General features: G+C 46.4%; 1 protein-coding gene across 2 annotated transcripts; it reads left to right on the forward strand.

Moving 5' to 3' along the window:
- Window positions 1-53: 53 nt before the first annotated feature.
- On the forward strand, window positions 54-11,564 carry zc3h12b (zinc finger CCCH-type containing 12B). Of its 2 annotated transcripts, none has more exons than XM_003971203.3 (6): window positions 54-376; window positions 3,178-3,963; window positions 4,058-4,197; window positions 4,350-4,584; window positions 4,682-4,788; window positions 4,872-11,506. In XM_003971203.3, the coding sequence occupies exons 2-6, from the start codon at window positions 3,371-3,373 to the stop codon at window positions 6,299-6,301; spliced, it is 2,505 nt and encodes an 834-aa protein (XP_003971252.1). In that variant the 5' UTR covers window positions 54-376; window positions 3,178-3,370; the 3' UTR covers window positions 6,302-11,506. The 2 variants fall into 2 exon arrangements, with proteins under 2 accessions (XP_003971252.1, XP_029704122.1); XM_029848262.1 differs by lacking the exon at window positions 54-376 and adding an exon at window positions 390-733 and having other exon boundaries at window positions 4,872-11,564.
- Window positions 11,565-11,592: the final 28 nt, after the last annotated feature.

Consider the following 11,592-nt stretch of genomic DNA (forward strand, 5'->3'; position numbering starts at 1 on the left):
CATATAATGCTCCCCATGCATGCGTCGGGGTGCTTTGGCCGTTCCTGGAACAGGAGGAATTCCACCCAGCAGGATTCTTGAGCGCCTGTTCTGGGAAATCTCGTTTTTCCGTGGGCAGCTTTCCCTGCAAGTGCGACAGGATGACAGTTCCTGAACTGTCATTAGAAGCAAAAACGAAAGCGTCCTCGCAGCGTTGATCAAACGTCGGGTGAAGGAGCAGAAATGGAGATGCCGTGACCCCCCGTGTGTTTTCCCCCCACAGCTGGCTGCAAATCCGTCGTTACCATCGCGTTATCTGGCAACCCCGAACTAACTGCGACAGCACCAATGGCAGCAAAACAGAGCCGTTCCAGGCGAGGAGGGTGACAGCGGGAAGGTGAGATGGGCACCGTCAGGAATCACGACAGCACTGATCAGCATTTATTTTACCCGGACAGTCCCGGGGAACTGTTGTGTTTCTACCCCTGGCTGAGGTGGTGGATAACCGTCAACTTTGGATCAAGTTATTGTGGTGTTCCGCTCCAAATTCTTAGCACACACTTAGCTTAGCGCAGCTGCGGCTAACTAGCGACCAGCCCGCTTACGTTAGCCCGGGGAGCTGCCGGACCGGCGGCTTCTCCGCATCGTCGCAAACTCCCCCGTTCGGTTGACAACTGCTTTCCGGGATTTTCTGATGAGTTTGTCGGGTTGAGCTAGTCGAGGTTTGTGTCCGTGGACGAGACGATGCAGACAGGTTAGTTTACGCAGGTATGATGTTGACTAGCGGGCTAAATTGCTAATGTCTGCTAAGCGCAGTTTGGGGCCTTGGGGTTTCAAACCAACTACTCTCAGGATGGAATTGAATATAAAGTGTGCATCGTTTGTCGTGGGAATGTGACAGTCTTACTCGAAATGCACACTTCCGTGGTCATTATTTTGATTCGGTGTCTGCTGTCGCTAACGAAAAGCACCTTTCCGTTGAATTTAGTCGTGCTGGCTGATAAATGTAGCTAACGCAACTTCCCTTAATTCAGCTTATCTTCTGTCTATCTGCGGTCACTGGTGTTGTCCTAGATAAACCTGAATGCATGTTGTTTTTGCCACATTTTATACCCCTCTGCTAACGCTAAAATTCTCCCTTTTTTTGTGATGTAGTTTGACTTTTTGGACTCTTGTCTCAGACCCATTATGTTAAATTCTAAAGCACCCGAACTTGAGAAAACAACTTGGACAATTATGTGTTTGCTGCTTTAGGCTGATCAACTCTAATGGCAATATACCAGCTTTTAATATTCAGGTATATTCCTGTAACAGATGTATGTTATTTAAACTTATCCCGACTTCACGGTTTTTCTGCTACAGTTCCACGACAATGAAACATCTACATCTTGTAAATCTGTTTTCCCCCCACTTATTTTGTAATTAAATATTGCCTCTGTCCAAGAAGATTCTATTTTTGCGCACAGACTGCGAAACATTTGTCATCGGTCGCAGCTACAAGCTTGTTTTTAAATGCTGGCTGCAAAATCTTGATATTATTGCATCTACTTGCAGGGTGATCCACACAGGTTTCATTTACCATCATCGAGATCATTGCTGCACAATACTAGATAGTGTTTGGGGTCAGCAGTCTAAAAGATGGCATCGGAACCCTGCTTCACTTGTTGCTATGAAACAGACTTACGCAGGCCCGTGCATGTGCAAAGACACATGCCTGAATAAATCTGGAGGAGGAAGGGAGCGATTCGTGGAACTGTGCTCCTTTTAAACGTGCTGGTAGTTGTCATAAAATGTTATATTGGGTTTGTTGGAGTTTCCTGTTGTGTTTTAAAGTTTCCTTTCACTGGCCCTCAGGCGATATATCAAACCTTTCGCTTCCATATTGTCTAATAACGTGATGCTTGTTCTTTAATTTCATTACTAAGAGTTTGATCGCTGGAATGAACCTTTCTGGAGTTGATTATTCATTATTGGCTTTTTACCTTCTACACATCCAGATTAGATTTGAATGCTCAGCGCTGTTGCCATCAATACGTTAACGTCTCTTATTGGAAAATGTCCTTCCTCAAGAGTTTAGCTGTGGAGTTGTAGTGTAGCTTTAAGTGTTCTGCATTTACTGACTGCCTGGAGAGAGATGATGAGCTGTGTTTGTGTTAGTCGTGACTGGTAAAAAGGAGTTAGCTGATGACAAGGCTGTGTTGCTAGGCAACGCACATCATGGGCTGCGCCTCTTCAAGCTTGAAGCTGGCTGCATTCTACTCTGCAAGACTGGGAGAAAACGTGTTGTACTGTAGCGTTTCGCTTCATCACGTTGGCCGCTCACGTCCGGCCGTTAAAAGACTCATCGCGCAGATCGCCTTTTAATTAAAAAAGAATCCTCAAATTGGAGGTGCAAGAACAGCCCGCCGCATCTCTCAGGGTTCACCTGCGTGCGTGCACCTCTTCTTCAGACTCAAATGTGGTTTTCTGCATGCAAATAAGAACAAGGACTCCATAACGACCAATCTACGTTTACGGAGTTGTGGCGTTCGCCGACTGTTGCACTTGTGTTGAATCTGATCGTTACTTTAGTTTACTTTACATTGCTGCTTTCTGAAAGCTGCAGACCCAGTTTTTTTGGAAAACCAAGCAAGTAGAGGTCTGTGTAGATGAGTAGGCAGGTTCCGGTATGTGGTTGGCTTCCTGCTAACACTTGGTTTTCGTAACTTGTTTATTTGGGTGGCCGATTGTCTCAGATGCCCCACGTTGTTCCCATTAGGGAGGAGTCACATTGGTCTACCACAAGTGGGGTGGGGTGGGGGTGGGGGGGGTTGCTACGTGTTTCAGTTTCTTGTGTGAATTCTTGAGAAGTGGAAAAAAAAAAAAGAAACTGGCGGTTTCGTAAGTGACGCAAGTAGCTTTCCTAAAATTAGGCGTTTTCTCTATCAGAAATGCAGAAGGTCGTGCGTCGACAGTACGTGTTGAAGTTTTAAGTCTTAGAATTTACACCACAGCTTGCAAAATTAAAAAGGAAACATGGGATGTTGTTCAGCAGCCAGCAATGCTAAATAATGATGAATGTATAATACATTAAAATGGGCATTTGCCTCTGGCACTTCAGAATAAAATCATTCTCACTGGCCAGAAAGAGTATTTCATTTCTTCATCTTGAGCCTGTTGCTAATTAATACTTTCTGTTCTATTTCTGCTCTCTCACAGGATATAAGCGTTTAATTTTGGCTTCCTGCATTGGGAAGATTGCGTCACTTTGGCTCTACGCGCAGAACAGGTAGTGCTGAAGTCCAGTGCTGAGTATGGTTCCCTGGTTGCAGTGGAGGTGATAAAGCATGGGATTAAAATCCGAGGTGTCAAGAATGTGACGACAGCATGGTCAAAGGTGGAGAAGCTCAAAATGGAAAAACAATCATGGAGGGACGACATCGTTGATGTAAGAGAGGTGGAGCGTGCCACTGATGATTCTGAGGATGCAAGCAGCTCGGAAAGTGAATCAGACGAGCGGCAGTGCAAGAGGTTGCAGGTAGGCAAGAAGAAGAAGGAGCCTCTGACCGGCACCAAGCCCCACCGGCAGCTCTGTCGCTCCCCGTGCCTCGACCGGCCCAGTTTTTCCCAGAGTAGCACCGCTCAAGAGATCCGTGAGGATGAGGCCAGCGCCGCGCTGGGGAGCAGGACTGCGAGCGACAGGGAGTACCAGTCCAAGATGGAGTTTGCTTTAAAACTGGGGTACTCGGGAGAACAGGTGGAGACGGTGCTCAACAAGCTCGGCGCCGCTGCGCTCATCAACGACGTGCTGGCTGAGCTGGTGCGGCTCGGCAACAAAGTGGAACCGGAAATCCAACCTTGCAGCGGCGCGGCCGTTGCAAATATAGCACGGTCTGCCTGCGCGAAGGAAAACCCGAGTCCGGAGGTGTCCGTAGAGGAGGATTCCATGGATACTTTCGATAACCTCAGGCCTATTGTTATTGATGGCTCAAATGTGGCAATGAGGTAAGACAACTCTCTGCTTCAGTGGCGTTGGCTTTGTTTGCCGCCCAGGTTGCTGGATTCCGATCACACCTTATCGTGCTGTTTTGTATTGCAGCCATGGCAACAAGGAGGTATTCTCTTGCCGTGGTATCCAACTTGCCGTTGAATGGTTCTTGGAGAAAGGACATAAAGATATCACTGTGTTTGTCCCAGCCTGGAGAAAGGAACAGTCAAGGCCTGATGCCGTCATAACCGGTAGGAAAGCTGCTTTGTTGTTGTTTGATTCAAACCTTATTTTGTAGCAGGTGTGACGTACGAACATCTAAGCTAATGTTGGAATGGCAGGCTAACAGTACAAATAGTCTTAATCATGCAGGAACGTCAAGGCTCAATGTTATTTGTTTTAGATCAGGAAATCCTTCGCAAGCTGGAAAAAGAGAAGATCCTGGTCTTCACTCCCTCTCGGAGAGTCCAAGGCAGGAGAGTGGTGTGCTACGATGATCGCTTCATAGTGAAGCTGGCTTATGATTCTGATGGAATTATTGTGTCAAATGACAACTACAGAGACTTGCAAAATGAGAAACCAGAGTGGAAGAAGTTCATAGAAGAGCGTCTGCTAATGTACTCCTTTGTCAATGACAAGTAAGCAGCCGTGAAGCTTTCCTTTCCGCCTTTCCGTAGACGTGCACGCAGCCTCTCATTCCCTGCAATGTTTATGCGATAAAATCATTGCCAACAGGTTTATGCCACCCGACGATCCCCTGGGAAGACACGGCCCAAGCTTGGAAAACTTTCTCCGCAAGCGTCCTGTTGTTCCAGAGCACAAAAAGCAGCCTTGTCCTTACGGTAAGCTTCCTCCCCAGATTCGACCAAACCCTGTCTTTATTACGTCAGTCTGTTGAAACCGATTTGTTCTGTCTTCAAACAAGGGAAAAAGTGCACATATGGACATAAGTGCAAGTACTATCACCCAGAGCGCATCAACCAGCCTCTGCGCTCTGTGGCGGATGAACTTCGGGCTTTCGCCAAACTCTCTGCCGTCAAGACCATGAGCGAAGGGGCTCTGGCTAAATGCGGCACTGGTCCGGTAACTATAAAGGGGGACAGCAATTCTGAGGCCAAGCGCGTGGCGCCCAAACGCCAGTCCGACCCCAGTATTCGCTCGGTGGCCTGCGAGCCCCCAGAGGCGCTGTCGGTCGCCAGGAAGTCTGAGGCCAACTCGGTGCCTTCCCTCGTGTCTGCTCTCAGCGTGCCCACCATGCAGCCCGCCAAGAGCCACGCAGCCGGAGCTCTGAACACACGCTCAGCCAGCAGTCCGTTGCCGGGTTCCCTGCAGTTCGCTCACAGTTCCCTGAGCTCTCTGGAGCACATGTCGAGTGTGCACTATCCTCCCATTTTAGTTACGAACAGTCACGGCGCCTCTGTTACTTACAGTGAACAATTCCCAAAGTATGACTCCATCAGTGACCATGGATATTACTCACTGCACAGTGATTTTTCCAACATGAGCATGAGCAGCATGCACAACGTAGACAGTTTCTGTAGCGTGGAGCACGAGCATGGCGTCTACCAGAGAAACCCCAGTCACTGTACCGAGTCCTGCCTCAGCCATTCCAACAGTGACTCTTTCTCCTCTTACGGGGACATGTACCCGAGCTCCGTGGAGGGTAGCTTAGAGGACAGCATGAAAGGGCAGCAGCAGCCACAAGGCAGGATGCAGAGTTTCTCGCACGGCTTTCGTCACGAACCGCTGTCCAGGGTGCAGAGCTACGGACCGGAAGAACCCAAGCAGGCTCCCCATAAGCAGCCCGGGTCTCATTTGGCGCCACGCATCCAGCACGTTGCGGTAGGGGCGAGGTCGAGCTGCCCTGGGGACTATCCTCTAACCCAAAATGTCCTCCCGCCTCTGTCCTCACAACCGACGCGCTCTCTCGGCATGACGCGCATGGATAGCATATCGGATTCAAGGCTGTACGACAGCAATCCAATGAGACAGAGGCGTCCTCCACTGTGTCGCGAGCAGCATGCGAGCTGGGACCCTCTGCCCTGCGGCACCGAGTCCCTCGAATATCACTCATATCCACTCAGCAACAGCCTGATGCCGTGCTGCGAGCGGGTGATGGTCCGCAGCATGCCAGAAAAGATGGAGCAGATCTGGAGCTCGCTATGGGAGGTCCCGTCTGCAGGTGAGCACCAGGAGCGGCACGCCATCCCGGACCACCAGTACCAAACATATCGGAACCTTTGTAATATCTTTCCCGCTTACGTAGTCCACTCGGTAATGGAGAAGAACCCTCATTTGACGGACCCCCAACAGCTGGCTGCCGTCATTGTCACCAAACTGAGGTCGTGCCATTGAGCAGCGCCACTTGTTAAAGATTCAGAAGGGGTTCGGGGAAGGAGAGTACGGATTCTGTTTGCAAAGACAGGCACTTGTTTAACGTTGCTTTACTGTGCAACATTTGCCCTCAGGAGTTTTTTTTTGTTTTTTTAATTTATCCGTAGGAAACTTGTAAAGATGCAGTATAAACTAAAAGGCACTTGGAGAGCGCAGGCCTCAGCCAAGCAGGTCATTTCTCCACATATTGGGACTTACAACAATAGGAAATACTGTATATAGGCAGCAGTAAAGGTTACATAACAGGTTGGTTTCTGCTCAGAGCCCCTCGGCCCTCCCAAATCCAGCACATCACTAAAAAGTAATGACCTCCGTCCAATTACCAACGACTGAAAATTTCATTCAAACCCAGTAGGAAGACGCAACGCAAGCCCCTCGGCAGAGCTAATAAGTGGCAACGATCAGATTTTGACGGGAGCGGTGGTTCACCTCATTTGATGAAACATCGTTAAACTGATTTACAATATAATTCTAAAGGAAAAATTAGCAGTCCAACCTGAATTCAGCCATAATCTGAGAAGTTAAAACGCGTCCCTGCTGGTGGGTGCAGTCCGTAACCAGGTGGAGGTGGGGTTCTTTCTAATTCCGCAGCCGTTTTTCTGGCTCTGAAGGTGTTATGAAAGGCATCTAAACGGTCTGTTTCAAGGTCTGCCTCTTCTGTAAATAACTGTCGTAACTTTTCTCGTGCATTTATTTGAAGACGAATCCAAGTGGAGGTAGATGCATAAACATTGACTGTATATAAAGATGGACAACATGAGAACTCTCCTGAAGGGAATCAGAACCTCCCAGTCCCGGTGGTGGTGGCGGCGTGTTGCACAGTTAATACTGCAGGGTGATACTGGCCAAACCCAAGAGGAAGAACTCCTCTCGGGTTGTTCCTCAATTCGAAAGAAGCCGTTATGATTCGCGGCGCGCTTCAGTGTTTTTTTTTCTTTTTTCTGATCGATTCTGAGCGACACACATGCGGTCGCACGAGCGAGAATACTGTTGCTCCACCACCCAGTCAGTACTGCACAGATGCTGGCTACCAATAATATCACCAGCATGACATGGCAGCACTCATAAAATGGACATTTGGGCTTATTTTTGTACAGAGGGAAGAATCGGACATGCATTGTCCATCTTTATTTATGTCAATGATACATACCTCACAGCATGAACTAAGACATTTAATGGCCTTATATCTGAATGACCTCACGCTTAAGTCATTGTCTGATCGGTTTCAATGAAAGTCTTATCACTGAAACCTCCTATTTTCAAATGTAAAGCACTATGTATCAGTATCTAAAAAGATATATTTTCTCAACCTCACTTTAAAAAAAAAAAAAAGCTACTATTTTGGTAGAATCTGACGGCGTGCAAAGCGAGTCGAAACCAGTCCTGACTTTCACGTACACATATCTATGTACATACGGTCACGCAAAAGCCATTATTTCAGTCATTTATAAGCTGCTAAATAATGCCAAAAAAGACACAATTTCTAGAGTGTGGCAATTCTCCATGACATTTTAGTTCCCAGGAAGGTTTGGACTATACTAGAGAGTAACGTCTGTGTTTGGATCACGTACTGTGGTGTACTCGTGCAGTTACCTTTCTGGTTTTTATTGGACCCTCCGTCCAGTATTTGCCTATTTATATATACCTGTCTGATTTGTCGTGCTGATCTTTTTATTGTGAAAGTATCTTTGTTTGGAGCAGAAGCTCCAGGGGACTCCTGCGAGGTTCTGGCTGAGCTGTGGACTTTTAAGGAGCAGGTTGATTTTTGAATTCAGAACCCAGCGGTACGTGCACTTAAGTCATGCCAGTTCTCTGAAGGCCCAAGACGGAGACGATATCAGCTAAGAGATCATTCAAGATTTATGCCACTTTTAATTCCTGAGGCAAAACTCAACCAGAACTAATTAAAGTGTCGTATTTAATGTAAAGTAATGACACAGCTGCGACGCATTGAAACAAGTTGTCTAATGCCTTAACCTCGTCTCTGGCCTGATTTCATTTGCGCGTGTGCATGAGACGTAGGAGAAGTGAATGTTAGCCACAGTCCGAGCGCCGTTTTAGCACCGCGGTTAAAGTGTTTGCACAAGTTCCTCAACAGAGAGAATTTAAATTGTTGCATTTGTCAGACAATGAGCAGGGAGAGGATCCGCTTTAACTGGCAGGAGGCTGGGTCTGAGGAACATGCAGAAGTACTGGAGGATTCCGATTATTCTAATGTTTTTTTAAAGCAAGGCTGAATTGCTGAACTACTATTGTATAGCACACACACACACGCGCACACACACATGCAGCTGGGATCACAGAAAGGTTTGGCTGTGCCTTGCAGCGCATTGCTCTCAGGATGCTTTCAATTCTTTTTTTATTTCCAGTTGCACTCTGCCAATAACCAGCAGTTACTGGTCTGAGTCCGTGAGAGATATATTTTGTGGAAAATCCTACATGAAACATGTAGTAACTAAAAGTTTTGCATTGTTGAAGGGAGAGTCGGCGTTGCAAAACCTTGTACTTTTTAATGTATATTATTGTTATGCACCTTGAGATGAGAGGAAAAGGGGCTGCTGGGGGGTTTCACGGGATTCTGCTTTAGACTGATGACATCAGCGGGTCAGAATTTGAGCATGAACAGCTACTTAAAGGACAATGAGCAGATTTAAACGTATACATCCTGGGGCCACATGAGATATATTTACATACATATATATATGACTGCTTCTAGAGCAGCGGCCCCATGGGGGTTTGCACAGATACAGATTGTGGTTATTTGCCCGTCTTATTTTAACAGCAGTGGCGAGATCACGTTTTGACTGCCTTTAAAGGGGAAAACCACTTTTTCCAGGCTCAGATGTGGTATTTCTGGGCCCGTTGTCAGTTTGCATGGTTGAGCTTTAACATTTAGCGCCATGAGCATGTGAAGGAGAAGACGTTACCACTACTATTTATTGTCTGTTGGTGTTAACATAGTTTATGCGTGACAATGGAAAGACAAAACGATCTCAACGGAGCGGCGTCGTAACTTAAAGGCGAAACGAGAGCTTGATTATTTTATTTTTTTGGTGGTGGTGCTTTTAAAGATTCTCCTTATCCTGTTTGGGTGTAACTGTTGTATAGGACATGAAGTTTAAAAAAAACAAAACAACAAAAAACATCAGAATGCTTTTTTTCGGGTGAGGGGGGGGGGGGGGCCCAAATGAATTTTGGGCGTTGCCGACTTTGTTTTTTCATGAAAAAGGACGAGGCCACTTGAGGCCGTCCGTCTGTTCATGAGAAGGTGAAACAAACTGCCTAAATGTTTCTTCATGTGAAACAATCAGATTGCAAGGCTGCTGTCAAGGTTGTTTCTGGCATTTGGCTCAACGTTTGTGCGCCGACGTTTTTACCTTGAGACGGCTCAATTGGAAAAAAAAACGCGCCAGATCGCGGGCGGCGATTCGGAGCCACCTAATCAAATGGGACAACTGGTACTTGAGAGCGGCTTCTCTCCTCGTTTGGAAGCGCTGGAACGGCGTGTTGCCCTCGGGACCTCCGTCTTTCCTGGGAACGCTGGTAGAGGCAGCCAGAGTTCATGACAGTTGTCTAGGCCAGAAATCAAGCTGCCATCCGCCGTACATTATATCAGTGTCCGGTCTGGACGTAGATTCATGACAGGAACTTGAATACACACAATTATTACAATAATTCTCTTTGATTCGCTTTAGTCTGAAGAGGAAATGGAAGGTTCAGGGAAGCTGGCGTGTTCGCTGGGCAACAGGCCGATTCCAGGCCAGTAAATCCGTCGACGTTGACACGAAAACACGTCCTGAGGCAGAAGTTTCAGTTTTGCTCAAAGGTTCCACGGAAGGCCGGAGCGGCGGTTCAGTCGCCGCCTTTCCTGCCAAAGTGCCGCAAACAGCTAAGCCACAAATGTCCAGAATTGACTTTTGCTTGTTGATACAAATTGTATCTATACCTTGAATGTATCAAAATATGAAGTGTATAAAAATAGTTTTATTTAAAATAAAATTAAAAAAAAAAAAAAAGGGTGGGGAATTTAAAGTCCATAATGTTTGTGACACTGTGTGTCACTGGGAGTAGCCCACTGGTATGTACCAACTCTTACTGGGTACAGTAGTGACCTTACAGGGACATTTATGTGCCACTTAAACGTGCACAGATACCCTGTGTACAGCAGTAAGTGTCATGTCCTCGATGTAAATAAAACTGCGTGTAAATAAAAAGAATTTGTAAATGGGGGAAGCTTCACTTGTTCAGATCCTTGATTGTGTGTTGCATCCAGTGCACCTCGGTTCAGTGCATCTCCCCCCCAGAAGAAAATGTCCACTTTATGCTATTTTAATGGGAAGCTCAATATTTTTGAATATATTTTGCCTAATAAAACATGCCAAAGTTATTCTTGGGTGACTTTGTCAGATATGATTTCTTGTGATACGACACATGGAGTTTATATTTCAGGGGACGTTTATACATTTTTATCACACGATGTAAACTGTAAAGTGACAAAAGCCGCCAAACGCAAACCTTCTGCCTCCCCGGACGTAAGAATGATCCTGACCTTCAGGCTTCGGCGGCGGAGTTGCGTTTGGCGGCGGCGCCGTCGTGACGCAGACGTGACTTGTGTCTTCTCCTGTCAATTTGCTGACGAGCCCTGTCTGTGAACAGTTGTGACTTGCTCTGATATTTAATGATCCTTCAAGTGTAATTCCGTTGTTTTGGGTTCCCTGTTGTGTAAAACGAGCACCGGGTGGCATTTAGACTGGAGCTGTTCCTCCCATGTTAGACTATTGTCGGTGCCGTTCAGCGTCGGGTGTTTAAGAACGAGACCAAAGTGATTTTGATGTGCACATATTACACGCCTGGTTCAATTATTTAGACCCCCCCCCCCCTCTCTTTCTGGATGTTATGCAGTTTCTGCAGCCTTTGACAAATTGAACCGTTGCTGTTGAAGATTTGGAGCATGACTACACCTACGAAGTGAACACTCAGGTCAACTCGCACGTTTCAGATCACATTCTTTTATTTATTTGGGTTTTTTTTTTTTTTTTTTGATTATTATTTTGAGTTTAAACACACAGGTTGTCACATTTCTGAAGCAGCGGAGGTCTGAGTGAAACACTTGAGTCTACAAATGTTTAAAGAAAAAAAAAAAAAACGTGTTGTGGTAATCTGCAGTATTGTGATTCACACTGACTGGAAAGTATTGCTTTTATAGAGTAAATACAAAAAAAAATATGAACTTAAAATAGACTATTTGGGTC

Source organism: Takifugu rubripes, chromosome 15 (assembly GCF_901000725.2).
Source record: "Takifugu rubripes chromosome 15, fTakRub1.2, whole genome shotgun sequence".
Classification (NCBI taxonomy): Eukaryota; Metazoa; Chordata; class Actinopteri; order Tetraodontiformes; family Tetraodontidae; genus Takifugu; species Takifugu rubripes.

Excerpts from the sequence above, each read along its gene's own strand:
- zc3h12b (XM_003971203.3), top strand. The coding sequence starts at position 3,371 with ATGGAAAAACAATCATGGAGGGACGACATCGTTGATGTAAGAGAGGTG. Across the intron at positions 3,964-4,057 it reads GGCTCAAATGTGGCAATGAG|CCATGGCAACAAGGAGGTAT; the intron begins GTAAGACAACTC and ends TTTGTATTGCAG. Across the intron at positions 4,198-4,349 it reads GCCTGATGCCGTCATAACCG|ATCAGGAAATCCTTCGCAAG; the intron begins GTAGGAAAGCTG and ends TATTTGTTTTAG.